This window comes from Biomphalaria glabrata, chromosome 5 (genome assembly GCF_947242115.1).
Source record: "Biomphalaria glabrata chromosome 5, xgBioGlab47.1, whole genome shotgun sequence".
NCBI lineage: Eukaryota > Metazoa > Mollusca > Gastropoda > Planorbidae > Biomphalaria > Biomphalaria glabrata.
Window position 1 is genome coordinate 46,611,938 of NC_074715.1, and position 27,886 is coordinate 46,639,823.

At 36.4% G+C, this 27,886-nt stretch overlaps 1 protein-coding gene across 2 annotated transcripts; it reads left to right on the forward strand.

Annotated features, from left to right (window-relative positions):
* LOC106068317 (uncharacterized) lies at nucleotides 1-27,815 on the forward strand. 2 transcript variants are annotated; one of them, XM_056030299.1, is made up of 15 exons: nucleotides 1-251; nucleotides 2,218-2,514; nucleotides 3,208-3,358; nucleotides 7,154-7,347; nucleotides 9,153-9,328; nucleotides 11,469-11,631; nucleotides 12,541-12,629; nucleotides 14,259-14,475; nucleotides 16,060-16,226; nucleotides 18,455-18,611; nucleotides 20,029-20,190; nucleotides 21,001-21,150; nucleotides 23,552-23,639; nucleotides 25,488-25,563; nucleotides 25,740-27,815. In XM_056030299.1, exons 1-15 carry the CDS (start codon nucleotides 164-166, stop codon nucleotides 26,688-26,690), a joined length of 3,126 nt encoding a protein of 1,041 aa, XP_055886274.1. In that variant the 5' UTR covers nucleotides 1-163; the 3' UTR covers nucleotides 26,691-27,815. The 2 variants fall into 2 exon arrangements, with proteins under 2 accessions (XP_055886274.1, XP_055886275.1); XM_056030300.1 differs by lacking the exon at nucleotides 25,488-25,563 and having other exon boundaries at nucleotides 2-251; nucleotides 25,740-25,881.
* The last annotated feature ends 71 nt before the right edge of the window (nucleotides 27,816-27,886 follow it).

Sequence of the window (27,886 nt, forward strand, 5' to 3'; positions counted from 1 at the left end):
CAATACACGTAAACAATGGTCAGTGTATCCACACCCGTACAATAATGTAAGTGCACAATTCACCGGAGTAAATGGATCAAGATTCCAAACCGAATGTTAAGCATCGATATTTACGGATTATTATGTGGATTTCTTAAGGGATGAGTTATTGGCTACCAAAGTCATGTTACCCAGTATCATTTTTAAAGAGACTTTCTTTGTCCTTTTTACATTGCAAATAATGTACACTACTTCGTTATTAAAGAAAAACGGTAAGTTAGCTTTAGTATTTATTTTAACAAGGTTAAGAATGTACTTCTAAATGTAACAATCAAAGTGAGATCTATAGGGGCCTTTAAATTTAAAGACCCACAAAGCCTATATAGAGTGTAATCGTTTGTACACGTGATTTCCCCCACACCCAACATCGGATCAATCTGAAATTTTGCACATTTATTTATTTTACCTGACAACACAGGAATCGATTTTAAAAAAAACCAGCTAATTAGTTAATTAATTATTGGTAATAAGTTATTTGTTTGGTGTTTCAAACAAGGGCCTTTAAGTTCTTTAGCTATGAACTATTTTAATGTTGAACAAGATAATATCTACAAGTCTAGGTTTTAAAAGTTCAACTTACAGCCCTTCCGATATATAGGGCAGATGATGTAAAGGTTATCTGTTTTAGGGTTAACGAGGGTGTTATGTGGTCAGCACAACGACCATCCGCCTTTACTTTTCTCAACGAATGTCAGAGAACAGAGGAGCAAAGATTGTTCACCGGTAAAAACCAAAAGGCAGGTGCCCCAAAACCAGACCACGAGTACGGTGGCTTGATGAAAGTCCGCGCATGGAGACGTAAAGCCCAGGATAGATCAGCTTGGAGAGATGTTCTAAAGCAAGCCAGGGCCCTCCATAGGCTGTATGCTTCTGGGATAGATGGATGGAATTTCAGGTAGCCATAAAAATACACTGGTATGACAAAGTAGAAAACACCAAACTGTAGGAGATGAGTGGACAGAAAAATATAGAAGTGCAGATCTTAGAGAGGAAGTGGAGACGGATTGGTCACACCCTTAGAAAAGATGCCATCAACAGAGCTAGGCAGTACTTAGAGAGGAACCCACAGGGAACAAGACGCAGAGGAATACCAAAAAGAACATGGCGACGCAGTTTATTTGAAGAAGCCGAGAAAACCGGGAAGAGCTGGGAAACCATAAAAAAACTAGCAAAAGACCGTGGAGAGTGGCGTGTTTTTGTCGAGGCCCTATGTTCCATGAGGAACTCAAAGGAGGGATGATGATAATTCGAGCTGAGTGGACTCAAAAAGAGTTTTGTTTAACTTAACTTGTTAATGATTTATTTTGTTTGGTATCGATAAAGGGATAGAATTGGAGAAACGCGGCTGTATATTTGGATGTCTTTCCCCTATTAAGTTTTGTACATGTTTTGTTTTTCTCTCATTTCCCGTTCTTGAATAAAAATGACATTGTGTATAATTATTTATAGTCGATGACATGAACTTAAAAAAAAACTTTTTAGAAGCGGCCTAAAAATTTCAGGAAAAATGTTCATATATTTTTTTCCATTAAAAAACAACAACAGAAAAGTGGTATGAGATCTAGTGATATCAAAACTTGACCTTAAGCAATGTATGCCTATAGCACTGCGAGTTTTAATAATAGTTAGTTACAATTAAGTTTCTTGAACAAGTTATTCTTTTGAGCGCTCTGAGGTGTTCGTCTGTCAACCTATTTCTAGAACAGCCAGGGAAAGAGCTGCATATTTTCAGTATATATCCGTACTATTTCCCTTTATTTGAATGAGGCAAAATTAATTGATGTATTATTTGATTAACTTTTTGGTCGATTCATGATTTATTAGGGATAATGAATAATTATGCCAATTTTCAACTTGATCCAAGAATGGGAAGCAGAAAAAACAACGTCTGCCTGGTCGTGCGGTTTGCGCGCTGGACTGTCGTTTGGATTTATCGATGGTCCCGGGTTCAAACCCTGCCCGCTCCTATCCTCCGTCGTCCTACGGGAGGTTTGGACTAGGAAGTAAACTATCTTCAACTCTGAAGGAACATCCGAAACATGTAAAACATTTTACAAACATTTACAAAACAAACATTTTTTGTACAAAATTTGTACCAGACTGACGGAGTGAGCAGATATAAGCTAAATAAATGCTAATGTATGCCTATCCACTTATAGATCTGTTAAAATTGTTTAGGTTTCTATAACAAAGCCGAAGTCAAGCCCATTGATGTCCTAGTTTTTGTTGGGGAATCATTGACCTTAACGTGCGTGCTCAAAACCAACTCCCGTGTCAACATATCTAAAGTCTACTTCAAAATTGTGTCCAACGAAAACGACTTTGAATGGCTGGTACCTCAAGCTGACCACATCGTCCTAAACCAATTTGCGGTGTCGATCAATCTCACGATCAGGGAAGAGTTCAAGCAGAGAACGACTGTGGAGTGTAAAATAGGAAACAACCTTTTGCGTAGCGGCTTCATAGATGTTGAACGTAAGTACATTTTTTTTTAAAATATGTCTATTGCTCTTTGATTTGAATATAAGCGCCACGCGTTTTCCTGCATTCTAATAGCGCCCTTAACAGCATTAGATAAATGTTATTAGTATTATTATCATTATTGTTATAATATAAAGTAAGTAAAAGTAAAGTTCCCCTTTCAGATCGTCTGATCTATGGGGCAAATGATGTGAATGTCATTTTTTTCTGTCGTCCATGGTTAAGAGGGGTGTCAAGTGGCAAGTACTATGACCAACCACGTTTACGCTCCCCAACTCATGTCAGGTACCCATTAGACCAGGTTGGATTCAGGGCGCCATTAAGGTCCCGAAGTAAAAAATGCCAGTCTTCACCTGGATTCGAACCTGGAACCCTCAGTTCGAAAGCCATGAGAGTTACTACTTAGCCACCGCACCTCCTTATTATTATTATGAAACTCAGAAATTCATCATCTTGGTGTCTACAACACACTTTTTTCCCATGGTGGGAAGAGCGCAAGTCAAATAAAGAGAAAACATAAAAGGGTCAGACGTCCGTTATTGAAGCCTTTTCTTGCCTACTGATCAGCAGAATAGCATTCTTTTTTAAATATATTTCAACTTCTCGAAGTCAAATCGCTCGGCCACGATCTGTAAGAACGCTTTAAGTTTTTCAGTCTGCAATTGAAATTCAAAACATTTCTTTCAGGTCCTATCCGAAACATTACAAATTTGGCTTCCTACTATTTATACAAAAGTCATGTCAATATAACGTGGTCACTTGGTCAGGTCTACAACAGCTTAGACAACATAGGAGTGGACGTTCGGTGGAGCACTGAATCGTTTGGAAATAAAACCAGGTAGGCTAATTGACTGAGAAAAGGGGAGGGCATTGATTACGCGAATAGTTTCAGCACTCCTGCGACGAAAGTCAAGGGACAGATGAAAGTAATATCTTTCCATTTATGAAATAGCAAGAAAAAAAAAGTTAAACTTTTCATGTTGTTCAATGATTTTTTTTAAAGGCTTTCCCGCCAGTTCTGTTTTTTTAGATTCGTTAAGGACATGTGCTCACGTGACTCTGACGTCTGTATGATTTGTTTAAATTAAATGTGGAAAACAAGAATAACATAACATAACAAAGATACTTTAAAAAAAAAACAACTTATACGAAGTGTAGTTTATCAGGTCATCAGAGTTGGCACACAGGGTTGACTGATTTAAGTGATTCCTACTGTTAAACAATATATAAATATAGATCAGTCAATATGCCTTAAGGATACCATAGGGATGATAGTTTGGCTGTCTGGAGCTACAAACCCAACCGATACCACACATCGGTATATACCAGTGGTCTTCAACGGGGGCGCTATTGCACATAAGGGCGAAGCTAAGGTGGGGGAGGAAGGGGGAGAATTTGAAAATTCCCCCGGGCCCCCACATGAGAGGGGCCTAAATGATTGTTTTTTTTATTAATTAAATTAAATATTACGCTAAATAAAGGGGGCATAAAAAGGCGAAGCTAATGTGGGGGAGGAAGGGCGAAAATTTGAAAATACCCCCGGGCCCCCACTTGAGAGGGGCCTTAATGATTGTTTTTTAATTAATTAAATTAAATATTACGCAAAATAAAGGGGCCCACAAAGAGGTTAAGCCCCCCGGCCCCCAAATGATGGAAAATTCCTAGCTACGCCCCTGGAAGCACAACAGAGATGTGACTGCATTTAAATGTTTCAGTAAAATTCCAAATTAGTGGTCGAAAATGGAATTATGTTTTAGTTGGTATACATGGTAACCCTAGATTTATTGGGTAACAAACGTAATGAATAAGCAAAGAAATAGACTGGATGTAGCCACTAGAGGAGACCTACTCCTTGTGTAGTTTAATTAATTTAAAGCTTGAAATTTCTAATATTGTCAGACTGCAGGAGGCACAAGGTTCCCATTAGCTTAATTTCATTTTGTAGTGAATTCAGCAACTATAATGTTTATATTAAAAAATAAACTAAATTTACAATTAAACCTCAAAACAGTAGGTTCTAATATTCAATATTTTAAAAGGGGACTATTCTTAGGACTTGAAAAAAAGTCATGACAGTGACATTAATTTGTGTGTGTAATCACTGCATATTATTTGACATAATTTTTGTATAATGATAATAATGGCAATTTCTTCGATTTCGTAGATTAACTCTGAGTGCATAGTTTCACTAACTACGCAAAAACAGTTGCGACCTGCATATGTTCCCGAATTTTGTGCAGACAAAGCCGTTGTCTGCTGGCGGTCTATTTAAGTTTTCTTTCCTCTTTTGCAACTGTCTTCAGTAATGAGTCTCAAATGTTTGTCCCGCAGCTTTTGTGAGAGCTCTTTAACTGTCTCTCTCAGAGGCCATCTGCTGTCAGAGAATGCTGCCAGGTACTTTCCTCTATGCCAGTAAGGACAAAATGGTGGCTGGGTGGATCTTTATAGCGCTTACGGGAGCACCTCTGTCACTTCGTCCTCCTCTAAACTCGCCAAAGAAGATCGCCTTTGGCATGCGGTCGACTCCCATGCAGGAAAGTGTTATTGACATCATAAGAATTTATAAATAAATTATATTTTGTTCAAATTTGCCTTCTCGTGCTTCTTTATAAGTGCTTTACTTAGAGGGAGGGGTGCTGGCGGATTTTTTGAAAGAAAAATTCGAAAAGGGGGCGATAGGCCAAAAAAGGTTGAAGACCACTGGTATATAGGCTACCAATCTCAATGTTCTAAGCCTCTGGTACCTTTTTCTTCCATTTAGACTGAATTACTGCCAACTCTGATAACACCTGCAACATTTTTCTCTCTCTCTCACACACACACACACACACACACATACACACATACACACACACACACACACACACACACACATATATATATATACACATACATACATATCATGGGCGTAGCCAGGGGGGGGTTCTTGGGGTTCAAACCCCCCCCGAAATGAAATCCCCCCCCCCCCCCCGCAGGGGTGGGGGGAGGGATTAAGTGACTGATTTTTGCTTTCATTTGTTTATTTTAGGTGAGATTTTAATACTAAATCGTTACTTACCACAGCACAGCCGAGGCAGTTTTGAGTTAAAAACCCTCTACCAGGGGGTTTTGAGTTTAAATCCCCCTACCAGGGGGTTTTGAGATTTTAAAACCCCCTATCAGGGGGGTTTTGAGATACAAATCCCTCTACCAGGGGGCTTTGAGTTTAAAACCCCTACAGGGGGTTTTGAATTTTAAACCCCCTACCAGAGGTTTTTGCAGTTAAATCCCCCTCTTCTATAAAACAAAACAAAAAAATGCAAACAACAATCCCCAAATTCCAACAGCACAGTTGAGGAAGATTTTGATTTTAAAACCCCATCCAAAATTAACGATAACCCCATCTTCAATATAAAAAAATCAAATTATACACTCAAAATTCTATGAGCGTAGCCAAAGGGGTTTTGAGTTTAACCCCCCTCCCCCTTCCAGTTGAGGTTTGAAGCTAAAAAGTACCTCTTCAATATAAAAAAAAAGCAAATTACACACTATAAAATCTATGAGCGTAGCCAAAGGGGTTTTGAGTTTAAATCCCCCTCCTCCAGATGGCTTTTCTTTAAAGTTTAAAACCCCTCCAGATGGTTTTGAGTTTAAAATTCCCCTACAGAGCGTTTAGAGTTGAAAACCTCTCTCTTCAATATTATTTTAAAGCAAACTACAGTCACCAAATTCTATGATCGTAGCTAAATGGGGTTTTGAATTAAAAACAAAACAAAAAAAAAAAACCCAGAGATTTTTTAGTTTAAAACCCCTCAACAGATGATTTGACGAAAAAACTTTCCTTTTCGATATAAAATCTAAAGCGAAATACAGGCATGTAATTCCAAGAGCGTAGTCAAGAAAGGTTACAAATTTCTACCATTGGCTTGGGCTTCATTAATTAAGTGTGAATAGTCTTCTGCCGAAATTGAAAATCATTAAATGTGTCTCAACAAAGATGGCTAAGACAGATTTTAGGACTCAGTCATAGAGATCGGGTCTAAATCAAAGAAATCATATGCTGAACTGGGAGTCGAATCCTTAGTAAGGTTGTGACAGAGCGTCGCATGAGGTTTTGCGGGACATGTTTTCCGACAAAATGAATTTCGCAAAATAAGAGTTGCGGAAACAGCTTGCCGGAAAATGCGCCGAACGGCGCGAGAGGGTCTAAGTCAGTAAGAATAGCACATTAGGTTTTCGAAATAAAACTTTTTAATAGCAAGATAATGCACTGTAGATACCTCAGAATATGCATTTTGTTGGCTTTCAATACCAGAAATAGTGCTCGGCGGCGGGGCTTCGCCCCGCGCTGGGGGAGCTCTGCAAACTCCCCCAGACCCCCTTGCTAGCAAGGGCGGGGAGTCTACAATAAACAATAAACGTCTTCCGAAAGGGTCAGATTGTAATAAAGATTAATTATGTACACACACACACATATTTATATATATAAATTTTTTTTCGCGGGGGGGGGGGAGGTCGGGGAAGGAATTCCCCCCCCCCCCCCAAAACCCTCCCCGAAAAAAAATCCTGGCTACGCCCATGATACATATACACATATATATATACACATATACATATATACTAGTAAAATGTTTTATTTTTGGAAACTTTACAGTAAGGGGACTTTCAATTGCTCTACGATTTCACTGGAATATTGCGTCATCGCCGAAGGTGAAGGTCGATGGTTGTATACCTTCTCTTTCATCTATGTAAGAGTCACTGTCTATTCCAAGTCAAGCACTGAGAGACCCAAGCCGGGTGAATATACGAACGCTACATCTGAACATGTTATCTATATTCCCAATGCTAGTAAGTTTTCATTTTCTAAAGCCTGTTACTTTACTTAATATTTTCACACTCAGTCATAGAGAATAGATCTGTGCAATTACGGTTACCAGACAACTGGTAAAATGAGGATGTGACATTTTTTTATGGGGGGAGGGGGAGGAGGTGTGCGTCTGGCAGGAATAGACCTAAGATCGGGTAAATGTCCGGCTTTCGCTCTTTTCTTTACTGAAATCGTGAATCTCCCTAAAAATACAATTCAGTCCATCACATTCTTGCTTCCAAGTATGTTTGCCCGAATGAAAATTTATTTAAAAAAAATCGCTTTGTCTGATAACTGTAATATTTAATAAAGTAAATGTTTTTTTTTTTTGTACTTTTAATTTATTGGCATGCCTCCTCCAGTGACGTTTTCCTTGATTGCCCTGCTTGTATAACTAAACAGTATTAACCAAAGAGTCTACATCCTAAAAATGTTATGTGTTATTTACTACTAAACATATTATTATTAAACTTTTATATAGCGCTACTTTCATGCTTATAGCATGCTCAGAGCGCTTTTGGTCCAATCTCATTTGTGGACCATTGGGGGGTTGGTTGGAGTTGGTTTTCCGTGCCTCCTTCTAGGTAGCCAAGCCAAGTTCAAGCGCACTTGGCCTCTCGACCACGCTTCCCACCACATATAACATATAAGAGCAATTACAATCTGACTAAAGCGTGGGGTATCGGAAAGCTTTTAAAACGGCAAGAGACAAATCTGCAAAATGTAAATTTAACACACAAAAAAAAAAAATTGTTTGCTGTCTCTGGCCTCTTGTAGTTAGGTCAAGTTTGTAATGACCTTTATATAGAAGAAAAATGACAAGTCAATTTTCTTATACATAGAAACTCTCGCCTCTTGTAGTTAGGTCAAGTTTTTAATGACCTTTATATAGAAGAAAAATTACAAGTCAACAATCACGCACATAGCAAATGGAAAATCTTACATTATTGAGCTACGTGGCTGTACAAATATATTTTTGCTTGTTATGTTATTTTATTTTTAAAGAGAGAACCAGTTTAGTTATCGGGAATGTAGCTTTGTGTCATAGATCCAGACTGAACTCTTGCTGCGTTAACGTTTTCTAGACGTTCGTACTATTCTCGAATTCTAATTAGTGCGGACCAAATTTAGAACTGTTTTCAATAGTTTTTCGTATCGACTTGTGCTAAATATATTTGGCCACACAGCCGTATAGACAACTGGCTTGTAACATTATCAGTTGGGTCTGGGTGTTTACTTACAATAAACAACAATGTTTAAACCCGTAACTGGTAATAATGAAAGAACACAACAACAATCCTTCAGTAGATTGTGTTGTCCATATGTTACCATGGCTCTCTTTTGCAATAGATGTCCATCGCCAAGCCTGCTTTTAGACATCCTTTTTTCTATAACTTTTAAAAAGTGTCTGACATATTTAGTCTACACACATATTTGGCATTTCAGCAAAAATTACTTGTTCATCAGTGCTATTAATTAATTTTTTAAACTGTTTCATATCAATAAATTTCCTTTCCTTTCTCATAAGATTGTTATATACTAACCATTTCTTTGAAATGAAATAGCTTAAAGGTTTTTCACGAGCCTAGAGTCCTAGGCGCTTAAGTGTGTGAATAGTTTTGAGATGTCATTCTTAACGTCATTCACCTATTTATTTCTACAATAATAAACTGTATAAGCAGTGGAAGACTTCAGAGTATGGCGGACTCTATTATATATATATATAGATTTAATTATAATGTTGTTTATTTGATAACGATGGCCCTGTTTCTGCTTTATTACCTAGCCAAGTCCAGCACACCAGTTGACCTGTCTTGTATAAGTCCAAATGGCACATGTGTTAACGTACTCTGGTCGAATCCTGATTATTTGAATTTCAGCGATACCAGCAGAAACGGAAAAGAGACTTTATTCCACTATAACCTGACGTTTGCAGAAATGTCTGAAGAAAGCCGAATCACAGTAAGTCCCATATAGATAGCAATGATCTATGCAAGAGATTGCAGCTAGATAACAATTAGAGCTGGCAGTAATATCACGCTTAATGTTTTTTTTTTTTGTTGCTTTTTTTCGGTTTACACATTTAAGAATGTCCCTTCATATTTGAAGATAATTAGCTCGTAGCCCTAGGCGGCGGGGGTATAGCGTGACCATCGAACGACAGTCTTTAGCCCATAACAAATGACGAGACAGCCAATGACGTATGTTAGATTTATTTATTTAGAAATGAGCTGGCAGTTATTTAAAAAAAAAATAAGTATTTAATTATCTAAAAAATTGTGGGATGTGTGGCTGGTTGCCAAAAACATCTTGGCTGCCTATCAAAGAGGCTAGAGTTGGAAGTGTAATTGATTCAAATGGTTCAGATCTGTCTTGTAATGACATTTGTAATAGATCTAGGCCAACAACAATAAATCTGTGCTATTGTGTTTGTTTAACACAATTTCATGCTTTTAGCTTTCTCAATGCACTATGATCCTATCACTTTCTCAATGCACTATGATCCTATCACGTTCTCAATGCACTATGATCCTATCACTTTCTCAATGCACTATGATCCTATCACTTTCTCAATGCACTATGATCCTATCACTTTCTCAATGCACTATGATCCTATCACTTTCTCAATGCACTATGATCCTATCACGTTCTCAATGCACTATGATCCTATCACTTTCTCAATGCACTATGATCCTATCACTTTCTCAATGCACTATGATCCTATCACTTTCTCAATGCACTATGATCCTATCACTTTCTCAATGCACTATGATCCTATCACTTTCTCAATGCACCATGATGCTATCACTTGTCTAGACCAGGTTGAAAGGGGTTGGGGGAGAAAGAACGGGGATACCCGGGTTATTGCCTTTTAAATTCGAGAGCTACGTTGTCCTCATTCTTCTCAAGCCGTTACACTAACCACTCTGCCAGCTAATCGCTTTTGAAAATATAATTTTTTTATAGTTATCTATAGTTAGCTTTAAACGTTAAAGCAGCGACCTACAAAGTATAAAGGGGGCTAATTCAACGTATACCACTCTTCAATAAAGTACAAATCATTTTCCTTGTTCGGTATTCGAAACAAAATAATTAATTAGCAAATTGATAATTAACTAATTATTTTTTTTATTGATTCTTGTATTGTCATGCAAAAAAAAAATAATAGTGCAAAATGTTTAGGTTGATCCGAGATTGGATGTGGGAGAAATAACGTCCGAGATTGGATGTGGGAGAAATAACGTCCGAGGTGGGATGTGGGAGAAATAACGTCCGAGATTGGATGTGGGAGAAATAACATCCGAGGTTGGATGTGGGAGAAATAACGTCCGAGATTGGATGTGGGAGAAATAACGTCCGAGATTGGATGTGGGAGAAATAATGTCCGAGATTGGATGTGGGAGAAATAACGTGTACAGACTGTTTACCAGACAGACAGAGTTGGATGTGGGAGAAATAACGTGTACAGACTTTTTACCAGACAGAAAGAGTTGGATGTGGGAGAAATAACGTGTACAGACTTTTTACCAGACAGACAGAGTTGGATGTGGGAGAAATAACGTGTACAGACTTTTTACAAGACAGACAGAATTGGATGTGGGAGAAATAACGTGTACAGACTTTTTACCAGACAGACAGAGTTGGATGTGGGAAAAATAACGTGTACAGACTTTTTACAAGACAGACAGAGTTGGATGTGGGAGAAATAACGTGTACAAACTTTTTACCAGACAGACAGAGTTGGATGTGGGAAAAATAACGTGTACAGACTTTTTACAAGACAGACAGAGTTGGATGTGGGAGAAATAACGTGTACAGACTTTTTACAAGACAGACAGAGTTGGATGTGGGAGAAATAACGTGTACAGACTTTTTACAAGACAGACAGAGTTGGATGTGGGAGAAATAACGTGTACAAACTTTTTACCAGACAGACAGAGTTGATATAAACTGTTTTAAAAAGTCTTTTTTTTTTAGTATCACATTGAAGATCAAACATTATTTTAAGTAGCTGTTCATTTTAATTATAAACATTAGATACTAAACAGTAGATTTAAAATACATACAAATATATAATTTAAATGACTGCTTTCTATTGAAGGTATCACAGGTGACCAGTGGTTTGTACAGTGTAAAATCTCTACCTGTCACTTTGTGCAGCTTAAGACCATTTACTAACTACACTGTCAGTGTCCAGGTGAAACTATTGAACAAACAGCCCTGGAGCGACTGGTCAACAGTGACCATACAGACAGAAGAAGACAGTAAGAGCATGTCTCAATTTTTGTTAAAAACAAAATCTAACTCACTACACAAAAATACGTCTTTTCACTCTGGCATTTAGGAGTTGCCTAGCCTACCCAAGACAGCTTACGACAATGCCGCTTATCTTGCATCATACACACTGCACAGCCACCAACCAATCGTTAACTTCTTCTCACCGTCACCATAGAAACAAACACACACACACACATACTCCATAACAGACAACAATCTAAGTTTTAGATGAGTTTGCATATAGGTCAATCTTGAACTGAGCAGCACAGTACCAGAGCAATGTCAGTGTGCAGACAGTGCTGTATCGACTCAGCTACGGTCTGTTGCCAGGTGTAAGGACATGACATAACGTACCTCGGCCAAGTCTAACTCTGATCACATATATATCCAATAGTATTAGTATTAGCAGCTTATGACAAGCAAGCACTAGATCTAGAGACGATTCTCTGGCACTCGGTTTCTTGAAAGTATCTAAACGGACTAAGATCACGCATGACTTAACGCAACAAAAGTGACCCGACAATCTAGGTTTACAGCCCCAGTGATCTTATATATGACCTGATTTTAATAGCCATTCTCGCTATCGGCATTACTTATATGTATATGTTTTGCTTTGTCTTTCTGAATCACTTTAATCGTATTAGTAAAAACAAAAGTAGTAAAGTTCCCCTTTCAGACCTTGTGGTCTACAGGGCAGTTGCTGTAAAGGTCATCTGTTTCTGTCCCCTACGGTCAACGAGGGTGTCATGTGGCCAGCACAACGACCAACCGCCTTTACTTTTCCCCAACTAATGTCAGGTACTCATTAGAGCTGGGTGGACTCAGGGCGCGTAATACTACATAATAAACCTGTATCAAGAAAACATTTTCATTTTTCTCTATTGTTTTACAAACAGGGCCATTAACGGGGCCTCCCGTGTCAGAAACGTCATTCTTTACCACAGAGTGTTCTGATGGTGTTAGAGATGTCTATGTTTACTGGAAGGTATATGTCATACTTATCGTTCATCATTATTGTTATTAGTCTTACTCTTAAGTTGTTAAAAAAGAAATATGTTTAATTTCGTGTCAGCGAAGTAAAAATAATGGATGAGTGGAGGGCGAAAGAGATCAATAATTAAATTATTTTCTGTTGTATTTGTGTTAATTTCTAGTCACTTCACTTTTTTTTTCTCCTCATAATTTCGAAGGTTAGAAACATTGATGTATTGAGGACGCAGAGGGTTTTCTCCGATTCCATTTTCTTATAGGCTGTATCGTCACACACACACAAACACAATGCTGCAGGTGACACTGAGTCAGAGCGAGACCAATGGTTATAGAAGGCCTGAACACTGACCTGCAACGTCACTACCTGAGACGTGGCAACGAGCTTTTGTTCTAAGCCCACAGGTAGTGACGTTGCAGGTCAGTGTTTATGCTTTCTATAAGAAATGGTCTCGGTCTGAGTCATTCTTATCATCTGATGAGACCAGGGGCGGAGTAGCTATATGTGCATTTGGGCAACTTCCCGATGGGCGGTACTCAAATGGGCCTAAAAAGCTTCATGAGTGCCACATGTTGTTAAATTGTTAAAGGTTTTATAATATTGTCATATATAAGGGGCTATATGAGCGTCATGCTAAAAAACATCTTTTACAGACAACAGTGTAATACTAATTTAATCTAACACATTTTCAAAAATACTGTAATAGCCTACATCCGTAGACAGTGCTATTAGTAGGCTTCATCCTTTTAGGGCCTACAAACATAACGATTAAAAAGCAACATAAGGCCTATATTTCTTATAAAGATATAGAGTGTGAATACAGTTATCGATACATTATAAAAAAATAACATAATGATTTTGAGAACAGATAGGCCTATAATTGGAGACCCATCATATGATATACAATTTAAGGGCTGTTCTGTATAGAAATGCCTGGGCCGATTTTGACATCCAGCCTGCCCCTGGATGAGACTTGCACCCCAATCAATGCTGCAAAATGATTAGTTGAGAGAGAGAGAGAGGGAGAGAGAGAGAGACGAGTTCTTTAAACTTTTCTTTATTGTTACCTTATAAAACAAAAAATGTCACCGAAATGCTTTAGAATGAAATTTGAGCCTTGAAATGAACATAGTAATTTAAAAAATAAAAAACTGTTTACTTTTTAGTCATAACTTAACTAGGAATATTTTTTCGCAAGTGGAAATATGGCTAAGTATGCTCTATAGTGTCTTAACTTTCATTTGTTTACTATATATACAATAGTAGAGTATTTCCAGAAAAAAAAGTAAAGTAGCGATGCTACATACAACACTGAACTGTAACTTACAAATACAAAAACACAACCTAATAAAATACTCAGAAAGACACAAAGATAAAGGCACATTTCTTATCCATAAGCTGGGACACATTCGTACTAGTGCTGTTTCTTTTCTAGTGCCATTTGAGCATAAAATGAGTTGCCTGAATCAGCCAGAAAAAAAAAAGCAATACGTTATTATAGTTTAAGTTTCTAATCAACATTCACGACAATTTTAACACATAGACTTGCATAGGACGTAATTATCTTCTTTGAAGAGACCTCTATAATTTGTAACATAAAATATATTTTTCCTTATGTCAATACAGAAGCCTCACAGCACCACCCTCCAAGGTGTTTTAACGGGTTTTGAAGTGGACATTAGCCCAAGTGTAACAGATAGCCAGTACGTTTTACCTAAGATGGCCAATTACATCAGGATTGCCTCACAGGTCTGTGAACAGGACTACAAAGTCAATGTGTACTCAACCACAAAGGTTGGAAGATCTTTCATGCCATCGGTTGTCTTCATTCCTAAATCAAGTGGTAAGTTCAAATTGTACACTTGTTACTTTGGTCTGCACTCTAAACTGCATTGGTGTTGTCGGTCGTTGACTTATAGCACCAGGCTGTTAGTAGACAAGTAAACCAATGTAGGCGTATTGTATTGTAAATTATAGAACTGGAAATAACAGAAGAAAGATACAAACATAGTAGAAAGATACAAACAGTAGAAAGATACAAACATAGTAGAAAGATACAAACAGAAGAAAGATACAAACATAGTAGAAAGATACAAACAGTAGAAAGATACAAACATAGTAGAAAGATACAAACAGTAGAAAGATACAAACATAGTAGAAAGATACAAACAGAAGAAAGATACAAACATAGTAGAAAGATACAAACAGTAGAAAGATACAAACATAGTAGAAAGATACAAACATAGTAGAAAGATACAAACAGAAGAAAGATACAAACATAGTAGAAAGATACAAACATAGTAGAAAGATACAAACCTACCAGAAACATACAAACAGTTGAAAAATACAAACATACCAGAAAGATACAAACATACCAAAAAGATACAAACATCAACAAAGTCAAGTTGAGATAAAATGAAGTAAACTGATATTAAAACAAATCTACCTCACAACAAAAACACGTCCTGACACGCTGGCCTCCCGAAGTCGTCTCTTGTTCTCAACATAGTTTATGACATAGCCGCTTATCTTGCATCATTCTTCAAGACTAACAATTAATGCTCCCTTTTTTCATCATCACCTAGGAAACATACACACTCCATAACACATGGATTGTCGCAATTCATTGATAAACGTCTTGCCTTTTGAGCTGAGAATGTCCGATGGAAATGAAACGGCTGAGAACGTGATAACTTATACTTACTCGACGTGCTTACAGATTACTCTTCTACAGTGGACATCCGTTAGTTTCTTGTAGCAACCTATGATTGGAAATGCTATATATGGTGTAAATTCTAAAGATTTTTTCATGAGAGAGCCATGTTTCTATTTTGTAAAAAAAAAAAAAATATATGGGATTTTCGGGGTTGATAAATTTTGACAATATTCGACGAGCCCCTTTTTTTTTAATCGCATTTATGTTTGATATATATTTTTTTTTTAAAATTCTATTTATATGTAAATGAACACTATGAGTCACTATGCTAAATTAAACTTATATTTGAAACGGTAATTTGAATAGATGTAAGGAAAAAGTATCAATATTAGTAGATTTTATACAAAATAAAGATACTGAAGTTACGATTAGGCAAACAGAGATTAATAAATAACATATTATAAAAGTTCTTTTTTAGTGCTGTAAAACTCGGGAGGGTTTGCTTTTGTGCATTCACAGTAATTTAAAGTATTTAAACTGTTTACATGTAAATATTGCTTCCATAGTATGTACTGCATTAGACTATGTTGTTAGTATTAATATTATTGTTTTACAAATGGTAGTATATCTCTGAAACGTTACAAAGTCTACAGCCATTGAATATGTGCGTTCAATGTGACATTTGTACTTATCGTTCTTTCAAAACTTTACTAATTACATTTTACAGTATTGACCTGTAAAGATTAAGCGTTTATTGTGAATACATTCTAGAGCTGGAGTTATTGAATGACTTGAATTTCAAGATAGAAGATCTTCGTGATACAACAACAACTTCTCTGTATAAGAATCTTTCCATAACATGGAAGCCGGTGATCCAGGGGAATGCAACTCTTGTGTTTTATATTTGCCAGGAAAGTGTTGAAGAGTTCTCTTGCTCGGTAAGTATTCGTTAAAAGATGATAATCTACTGGTGTTTTTTTTTCTTCTATTCAACATCTGGTTTTACAGTAGTTACAAAGTCTATAGCTAATGCTAATCAAAAACGTTTACGTAGACTCCCATTAGCTGTTCACTCTCTGAAAACTCAAATAGTTTCTGAAGTGGTTGAGACATAAACTGACACAATGGGGATATGTTAAGGGAGGCAATGACGGAAATACAGCACTTGTAGTTTGAAGAGGTAGACAATGATAGGGCTTCGCCCTTGGATTGATGACCATTGAATGCATCCCCTTTATACGACTAGGTGGCTGAGTGGCTAAGCGCTTGGCTTCCGAACCTGGGGACTTGGGTTCGAATCTCGGCGTTTCTTAGTCCACCCAACCGTGATGGGTACCTGACTTTAACTAGGTAAAGTAAAGGCGGTTGGTCGTTGTGCTGGCCAGATGACACCCTGCTCGTTAACCGTTGTCCAAAGCAACAGATGACCTTAACATCATCTGACCTATAGATCGCAAGATCTGAAAGGGGAACTTAATTTTTATGCGACTGGAGGTTGGCTAGAAATAGAACGTAGTTCTTACATCTAGAAGTATATGTACATATTGTAGTAGTAAATATGGTCATACTAGAGACCGCATCACACACTCACAGACGAAGAGATTAGAGACAATGGTTACTACAGCGATTGGACCCCGCGATGACCTGCTAACTATTGTAAAAACACGCAAACTAAAACTCCATTGCCATATTACAATGTCTTCGGGGCTCGCAAAAAACTTTTTTCAGGGAACAGTACCAGGAAAAGAAGAAGAGGCAGACAGACAAAGTGATGGGAAGACAACATAAAAGAATGGACGGGCCTGCCACTGAAGGAGGTTCTGGCTAGGGCGAAGGACAGAGTGTAATGGAGAAGGACGGTTGACGAATCCTGTGTGCTGCCCGTCAGCCTTGGGGTTAGGTGAAGGCTGTGTTGAAATTCGTTAATAATTAATTCTGTATTGGCATAAAGTCATACACCTCTCTCGTATAACAAAAGATAGCGGACGCAGTAATGGTGTTTACCCCACGATAGGCTTACAAGGAAATCCATAGTGGGATAGTGGCCCAAGTACTCCGTTACAGATTTCATTTTTAACCTAGATTAATATTGTGTCTACATTTGTAAGAACAAATTATTACTTTTTATTTTTTTAAACACATGAGAGCCCTACCCTTTGGTGTGACACAGAGACAAAATCACATACGCATATATCACACACACATACACACAACATATTAACTCTAACTTAAAACAGGATGTCAACTCTGAAGTGGATTAACCAAGCTCTTAACTCTTAGTACACAAAAAAAAAAAAAAAAGTCCCTGCATGATCAACAGTGTAACGCTCCAACTAAATATGTTCCACTTGAAAGGTATGAAGACACTCACAGCTTCCTACATCGTATTTTTGTTTGCGACGACTGCTCTCTACGTGTCATATTAACAAGTGATCATTCCCCTCCCCCCCCCTTCTTTTTTTAGACATAGGGACTGGACAAAGGGACAATTTTTATTCGAATATTTTTATAAGCTATCAATGATCTTGATCTTTTCATTTAATTCTAAAAAAACAACAACAACAATTTCAGCAACACTGAAAGGCAGTTATGAAATTCGTCTATTTTTGTCGGTCTGTCTTTGCTATCTATCTATCTATCTATCTATCTATCTATCTATCTATCTATCTATCTATCTATCTATCTATCTATCTATCTATCTATCTATCTATCTATCTATCTATCTATCTATCTATCTATCTATCTATATGTATCTGTTTGTCTGTATGCATGTCTTTCTGTCTATCTATAATATAAAACAATTTACCAGCAATCTGCACCGAAAAATAAATAATTATTTATTTTTTTTTAAAAGTATTTTGTAAGGGCCTTAGTAGCAAATAATTTAGGAAATTTAGGCACCTGATATTTAGGCACCTGATATTTAGGCACCGGATATTTAGGCACCCGGAAATTTAGGCACCCGGAAATTTAGGCAACCGGATATTTAGGCACCAGTAGGAAAGTGGGAGGACACTTGATTCGTGGGTTAAAACATAAAACACTTGCATTGTTATTGTAAGATGGAAAGGCTAATCTCCCTTGCCAATACAATGTATGTACTTTTACTAAAACGAATATTTATTTATTTTAAAAGTGCATAAGAGTGCATTATCCATGTTTCCAGAGTGATTACAGCTCTACTGAGGTTGACGCAGGACTGGGAAACCTGTATTTTGAAGGCTTGGATATTAAAGTTGACCTGTACGGCTATGCAGTGAAACTGGACACTGGCCAAACAAAGGGCATAACCTGGACAAAGTGCGTGTATAACCGTAACGCCAGTAAGTACTGAAATTGTACATAACAAATCAAATATTTTCGTTTACCTTTGCAAACGTCTACTGGTCATCTGGGGGCTCAGCACGTGATCGGTCAACCACCAACCTCAATGTCTACCTCCTCTAGTGACAGGGGCACCAATTCCTTTCGTGGGCCTGACATCATTTTATTATCCCCCCACCCCTACCTGTCACTGAGAAAAGCTTTTGAGAAAATTGATTTATGACTATAACGTTATTATTGTTTACAAAGTTTATATTAATTCACTCTGTATCTTTCTTCTATGTTTGTATCTTTCTTCTATGTTTGTATCATTCTGGTATGTTTGTATCTTTCCGGTATAGTTTGTATCTTTCCGGTATAGTTTGTATCTTTCTTCTATGTTTGTATCTTTCTCACATGTTTGTATCTTTCTTCTATGTTTGTAACTTTCTTCTATGTTTGTATCTTTCTTCTATGTTTGTAACTTTCTTCTATGTTTGTATCTTTCTTCTATGTTTGTATCTTTCTAGTATGTTTGTATCTTTCTTCTATGTTTGTATCTTTCTTCTATGTTTGTATCTTTCTTCTATGTTTGTAACTTTCTTCTATGTTTGTAACTTTCTTCTATGTTTGTATCTTTCTTCTATGTTTGTATCTTTCTTCTATGTTTGTATCTTTCTTCTATGTTTGTATCTTTCTTCTATGTTTGTATCTTTCTTCTATGTTTGTATCTTTCTTCTATGTTTGTATCTTTCTTCTATGTTTGTATCTTTCTGGTATTTAAGATTTTTGTAATCGCTTTTTTCGATCAATCCAATCGTTCTCAAATTTTGCGTACAATCTCATGCTGGATGAGAACACATTAAACAATAACAAAAAATCAACCACGTATGAAATAAATGCGTGAGAAGCGTGGTCAAGAGGCCATGTACACTGGAACTTCTGCCAGATACCCATCCCCCTTTCACTGGTCCACAAATGAGATTGGACCATAGCGCACTAAGCATGCTATAAGCTTGAAAGTAGCACTATATAAAAGCTATTATTATTATTATTATTATTATTAAATACTTTTATGTCATTAATTAATTTATTTTCATAAACAAAATTTACTAAGTTAAGGAGAGATAAGCCCTGTATTAGGTAAAAGAATTGAAAGATAGCTAAAATGAGATAATTAAATATTAATGTAAATGTTATTTCATAAACGTGTGTTAAAATGGACATTATATGTACGTATCTTTATTTTATAAGAATAACTGTTTCAAGAATTTGGTTATTCACATTGTATGAATCACATATGATTTTTTTATTGGACAACTTACTCCTTTGTGATTTGGTCCATATAATCAAAAATACAGTCCTTGTTAATCTATCTACAAAATATGGAATTCTCTCTTTCGATTGATTAAATTGATGTGGGTTGTTTCATCTCAGAGCCTGGAACACCCAAGAAGACTACAGTGAACAGCGGAGCTGATGCAGGATCACTGGACATAGCATGGTTTAGTGAAGCTTGTGGATCAAGAAATACTCTTGTGGACTATTACATTATCTATATTTGTGAATCAGGAAACAGACAGCTTGAAGCTTGTCAAAGTTAGTTAATACATTTCTTTTAAAATAGCTTTTATCTTGCGCGTACGGCTATGAGGCCAAATCATATAAAATGGGAGATAATAGGATTAAAATTCAAAATGTCTTTGCTTTAGGTATTGTAGAGTTCTCTCCCTTGCCTTATGCTACAATCTGTTTTTATTAGGCTCACTGCCACACAATATTCACAGCTTAGCAATATCAATTTTTTTAAATATATCAAGTCTTACACAATACTATAGGATATAATAAACATAAAATCTACGTTGATCTAAATTTCTTATACATTTTATATTTACCATGAATATTACATACACGTTCTATACATAATTCAAATATAGCTTTTATAAATTAGCAATAATGCAGTTCTACTATATTGTTGTTAAATGCGAATCACACTTCCATATCAGTCATGGGTTGTAACGTTAATGCATCGTCCATTGAACGATTTTTATTTTAACGAAGAATGTTTTGTAGACGCTATGAGAAATCATTTCTGAGACTCAGATGGTAGGTAATTGATTGGCACTGCGGCCACTTTCGTATTTGGCATTCCTTGCATCCCATGGCGTGTTATATGGGCTAAACAAAGTTTATTGTCGTGGATTAAGTTTTTCATTTGGTTTTAAATTTTTAGAGTAAGCATTAGCTTTAGTATTAAATTTATGATTTTAATAATTTGTATGTTTGTGAAGGGTTGTCCCTTTGATCTACTCTAGTAGACACTATAAAAACGTTAATACTAATTTGTAAATTAAGCGTTTCATTAATATTTTTCTGTCGATTCTTTCTATATCTCCGTCCGCTATCCAGGTCACAATGTGAGTAGTTCTGCCCAGATGATGACAGTGAGAGAGCTGAACATGGATCAAGAGTTTGATGTCTCAATACGAGCAGCTACATTACATCAGTTGGGAGAGTTGTCGGACTTTGTCACAGGAAGAACAAAAGCAAGAAAAGAAGGTACCATAACTGTAGGATCAAATACTGCACTTGTAAAGTACCAAGTACTCTCTGTACTTGTAATGTACCAAATACTCTCCACTTCTAATGTACCAAGTACTCTGCACTTCTAATGTACCAAGTACTCTGCACTTCCAATGTACCAAGTACTCTGCACTTCTAATGTACCAAATACTCTGCACTTCTAATGTACCAAGTACTCTGCACTTCTAATGTAACAAGTATTCTGCACTTCTAAAGTACCAAGTACTCTGCACTTCTAATGTACCAAGTACTCTGCACTTCTAATGTAACAAGTATTCTGCACTTCTAATGTACTAAGTACTCTGCACTTCTAATGTACCAAGTACTCTGTGCTTGTAATGTACCAAGTACTCTGCACTTCTAATGTACCAAGTACTCTCTGTGTTTCAATAATGGTGGCAAGATAAGACTAAGGTCTATATTTTTGCATATCCTCAATATTAAACTCTCTCTCTCTCTCTCTCTCTGTGTTTTCTACAGAACCGCAAGATTTGATTTTATCCATTAGAAAAACTTACAAACATAACTTCTTTCCAGTCACAAATAATTTGACATTCATCCATTGTTTACTTTTAAATTATAAATTATTCAGAATCACGATACCTTATTTTGATATTTCATGGCTGCTGGGTTGTGTGGTATGCGCTTCGGAATGGTTCTGAGTTCAAACCCCGTCCACCACCCTCTTCCCATCGCCATGCCGGGGGTCCGTGTTCGTGATATAACAGATCTGACCACTCATCGGACGTATGAAACATATGAATTATATTATTCGAATTTGTGAAAACAAGCACTTGTATGAGCAGCTGAGCAATTGTTGTTTTTTTCGATGTTATAAATCTTCTATATTATAAAGTAGAATGTGAGGGGTATGTATGTATGTATGTTACTTATAGACATCAAAACCGCTTGACCAATCTTGATAAAACTAGGCAGGAATGTTCCTTGGGTACCAACTTAGACCTTAGTGAATGTATTGTAGCCCTAAAACAAATGTAAGACCCTCAAAAAAAAAAAAGTTGTCCGACTCTATTACAGCTATAGTATTTTATGGATCTAGGCCATGTCTACAATGTTGACATGAGAAAAGATAGAAAGGATTTAGACCTAGATCTAATTTTAAGAAATACACTTTGCGAAGATAGTTTTTTACTTTGACACATGAAAAGACAAAAGAAGATTCATTGATTTCATTATATAATAAAATTAACCTTCGATTTTGTGTTTCGAAAGCATTTTTTACATAAATTAGTTCCTTATATCTGTGACTACAGATTTCCTGACGAACATTCTTTCATTAGACAATAGCCTACCGTAATGAATCACGTACTAAATATTAATTCGTTTAATTGTTTACTTTATAATCCCATCCCTAGATCTAAAACTCTAATTCAACTCTAAGATGATAAAACTTCTCTTCGCACAGATAGTCTTATACTTTAACACTTAAACATATTAATTAAAGTCCATTCATTTCATATTTTGATCAAATAAACATTCAAATTTGGTTTTCTAAAGCTACATTCGTTTACGAAAGCTGCGAAGCCGAGTTAAAGGCCTAGATCTATATTCATTCATGAATCGCGTACTAAAAATTATTTCGTTTTATTGTTACTTTATAATCCCATCCCTAGATCTAAAACTCTAATTCAACACTAAGATGATAAAACTTCTCTTCGCACATATAGTCTTATACTTTAACACATAAACATATTAATTAAAGTCCATTCATTTCATATTTTGATCAAATAAACATTCAAATTTGGTTTTCTAAAGCTACATTCATCTACGAAAGCTGCGAAGCGGAGTTGAGATAGGCCTAGATCTATATTCATTCATGACTCGCGTACTAAAAATTATTTCGTTTAATTGTTCACTTTATAATCCCATTTATTTAACAAAGCTATCGCTCTTTTCGTTTTTAATAGATAAGAATGTATCGACTTTGGGTAAACCATTTTCGCAAAACTAATTTTATTTTCGTAGCGAAAGAGAAATAACGTGAAAGGATCATTAGCTACGTTTAACATACATCTAAATCCAATCCACTAGATTATTCAAAAGCAAATGTTTTAATTTAAAAAAAAAATGGATTTAAGCCTATTAGCTATTTTTACATTGACACATTCGCTTTAGCCTACTTATTACATTATTATTTCGTTTAATTGTTTACAAAACACTCTCAGTGACTATATCGAAAGTAATGCGCAAATAAAGACCCGCGGGTCGCGGGTAACATATGTCTAGTATAATATAAAACAAACACTTGTGGTGTAAATCGTTATAATGTTGGGATAATATTTCTAAAGTTAAAATCTACCTTTACATGTATGTATTTATATATTTATATTCATTAGTATTTTACATTTTGTTACAGAACTACTTTCCCTTGGTGGAGTTTTGGCGACAGGTTTTATTATTACCTTAGTTGTCGCCCTTCTTGCTTTGGTTCTGTACTTAATTTGGTAAGTAATTAATTTGAAATGCCAAGTGATCTAATTATAAAGACCTATTTATGTGAGTGTTGTTGTTTTTTATTTGAGAAATGAGTCCTTGTAATTACACACACGTTTCATAAGGATCAATAAAGAGAAGTCTTAGTCTTAATGATTCATATTTTTTTTCTTTGCCAGTTTGGCGTTCTCCTTTCTAACACGTAGTTTGCCGTCTTTCTTTGTCAATATGTAGACAAGTGCAAAGCTTATTTTTCTTTTTTTATTTGCATTGTGCATCATTGTCCACATTTCTTTTCAGAGATATATTCTTGAGGGTATGGGAACCTCAGATTGATAAACTCTGGTATAAGTAAACAAGCACTGAAATAGTTTTGTGGTAAAGTTTATTTGGCCTTTCATTTTTGCCCAACACAAAAACGAAAAAAAGGATCGATCTAGAACTCCCAGGTAGTGATGCAGTTGTTCAATTCTGTGAAGGGAAACTTGAAAGTATCTCTATTATTTCTGTTTTATTGGACTTGTGAACGTCTATTGCGTCTCTGAATATATTTAAAATTTTGTCGTCTATTAGCCTTCAATGTGTCCAACTACGTCTGTCACAACCACCTCTTTTAGATTAAATATTTTGACCTTATCCATCAGCCCAAATAAGTTTTGTATCATAGGGTACATTGTACTTGTAGCGTTTATTTTCAATTAATAGCGCAGGATCTGTGTCCACGTCCTTCTGGAATTAACGAACTGTTGCACTATAAATTTTGATCTTCCTTGTAAAAGTTAAGAATTTCACCTGGACTGGATTGACCTTGAAAGTTTGCTTCTTCAATCTCTCAGGCAGACACATCATCAAACATTTTCTAATTGCTTTCTTTGTTTAGTCCCTTTATGTTAATTGAGACATCGAAGTTCTAAAGTTCTTACGTGCATTTTCAAAAAGAGATGGACATTTTATTACTTTTGCTAAACACATTCTGGTTATTTTCATCGGCAAACCGTAGCTCTAGACCTAGATCTAGTTCTTTCTTGCCATCTGTTTTTATTTTACAATTTGTATACTGAAATGTAATAGTGATGCTTCATTACCTAGCTGATGTCTAGCCCAACTCGTTGTTCTAGGAATTCGCCTGCACATATCATTAAGCTGAACGAAGCCGGAGATGTTCATAGCGTCTGCTTCCCACTCTTCCCAACGGCACACCTATGTCTTGAGTGTGCCGCCTACGACAGAGGGTAGACTATAACACAAGTAATTTTGCCAACCTTTTAGTCCATCCCTTGAGGTTTTCAAGTGGCCACACTTTGTCATCAGTCAACAACAAAGGAATGCCAGTGTATGTTAGTGAACTGATCACTGCACATGTCCCTCAGAGAGCATCAAACGCATCTAGCTATGTTACGTTTCTCCCTCAAGTGTTACGGTTCGCGGGCTTTTTCAGTGCATGGACCAAAGGTTTGGACCATAGACCCCATCGAGTTCAGACAAACATTGATGAAGAACATTAAGACCTATCAGTTGCAAACTTATAAGATTAGTTTGTCTGATTAGAGTTAGATTTTAACTCTCGTGTTTAGATTATGTTCTCATGGTGCCTTGAGTCTACATTATGTTTGTTAACAGCGCTTTATAAATTAAATTATAATTATTATTGGGTTGACAAGGGTATTCTGTGGCCAGCACATTGATGCTCTTCAGAAGATATCAGAAGCACAATAGCTCAAGAATGTATTTTTAAAAAGTCTTCATCAATCCTTGAACTCATTTCTGTGTGATATGTTGGCCACATAACCGCTACTTGTTATACTGATGTATGAGAAACATAATAATAAACCTTAAATAGAATCTTTTGATTCTTTCAGCCATTGTCGGAAGTCTAAAAGAAAGTTTTCTAAATTAACAAAAGCTCGTCAGCATGAAGACTTAGTAACAGCAACAGTATGAGCTTTTTTTTTCTCAGTTAACTTTTTGGTCAACATTATAATCATTAACGTAGGTCTTGTAAAACCAGTAAATAGTAAGAAAATGACCATTTAACTAGTGTTCATTAAATAAAGTATTAAATCACACGTTGACACTGTATCATCGATTTAATTATACTTTATTTCTTGCAGGTAAATTTCTCACATCAGGTTAGTGATGAGTCTGGCATTGTCGCAGACGCTGATTTCCCTACTATGGATACAAACGAATGGCCGACTATGTCAGAGGCGACATTTATTTGTAATCCTTCATTGCCCTTAACCTCTCGGCCACAAGTATCATTGTCAGTTACACAACTTAAAGAAGAGGCGCATGGGCAATCATCAAGTGTTGATGCCTCTCAGAGGCGTCTTTCGCCACCACTTGATTATGTGCGCGTAGCGACTCACCCTTCTTCGGGAACCGCCAGTGAGCTAATTACCGGGGAGTCAACTACTGAAAATTTAATACAAGATACGGTTTCCTTTCCTGAGACGATTCCGTATGCCAGCATTCGTCCCTGTAAGAATGAAGATAATCCTGGTCCATCTCAGTTCATGTTGACTGACATTCTCTGTGAGAAAGATTGCTCCGGATCTTTAAATGATGAGAATTTAGAACACAACTCGGACTTTAAAAAGGATTATCTGCCCAAAATGGTGAACGGAAATACCGTCACAACTGCTCGTTTGGATAGTTTGGAGAATTTGGCTCAGACAAGAGTTATAGTAACTCAAATGGGCCAATCAGAATTGACTTCCTCAGATAACCATGGTAACGTTACTGAAGGGACTATTCGTGCTGACTTAAGAGGTGTGAGCAGTTATGCACATAGTATTATAGCAGCTCACTCTGACCTACTTAACAGTGAATATGTCCGCGACGTCTGCACGAAGAAACTATCTGAGTATAAACAAGTGAGCCCAGATTATAAGACCTCCCTGTCTCAACAGTTTACGCCCGAACATAAAAAGTCTAGTTTGAGTGAGTGTTCAGCCCAAGAGGTTCCCATACTCACAAAGAATGACTACTTCATTATGTTTCCTAAATCTACAAATACACTTCTAAGACATTTGTTTCCAAAGGACGATAATCTAACTTAGAAAAGTACTAAACCTAGGAGTCAAACAATAGCAACCAATGCGCATACACCTAAGTTTTAAGGTGTCCAAATCTGTTAAAATCTGTGGGCATTTTTCTCCAAATCGATTTTATTTCTGGGCACTTCACTTGTGAATTTCGTGAAATATCTCCGAATGGACAGATGAACTTTTACATCGTCTGCCAAATATTCGCTGAAATTAAAGAGGAACTTTACTAGCAGCGTGTGTGTAAAGTGTAAACTAATTATTTAAGTGTTTATTGATCTAAATGTATATTAAAAAAATATGCCCTAAAATCTTAGCACAAAAGAATCACTGCACAAGGTGACATCCGAGAATGCGTTTGGAAGAAATAACGTGTACACACTTTTTTAGACAGACAGACAAAGTGACAGACGGTTAGATAGACAACTAAAGGCGTTGAATTCATGGAGCGCAGGTTTTCTTGGGGGGACATATATAGTGGTCAATTCACTAAGAGACAAGAACAACTGTTTTGATGTAGATGGTAAAGTGTGTCCACCTTGTGGTCGACTCTTGCATTTCCGTGGATCCAATGGAAGTCTGTGAGATTGAATGCTAAGTCTGCTATTAGATATCAGGGAAAGAAAACAAATAGGCTTGTACTGTTACAAGTCAACACTCTGGCTAGCAAACAAGATGGAACTTCTCAGTGCTGTAATGTTCAGCTGGATCGGTCACATGACTCACTGTCAAAATCATAAAGGTACAAAGGTAATAAAATGACTAAATGATCGACGTCAAACAATGTAGCGACATTTCTCTTGATTTTGCTTATGATTGCTACTAATTGGGAAGAGGGACGAAACTTTGTTACTCAAACCGTAACAGAACCCACAATAGATGCCATATATATTACAGTCACAATTGCATTTTTTTTTGTTTCGTTGTTTACAGCAATTCATGTATTATAAATAAGGGTAAAAAAAAAAAGTTTAAAAAAAAAAAAGATGTCCTGATTCAGAGAATCGAACTCGGTTCCTTTGTATTCAAAGGACAGTGCCCTACACAAGTGCCACACAGCACACATGCTTAGTGATATTTTAAGTTATTTAGACATACTTAGAATTAAAATTCATTTAAAAAATAAATCTACAGTTTTTTTATGAACTTTTTTCTTTGCAAATATTGCTTTAAAATATAAACTTTTTAACATTTTATATGTTTCAATACAT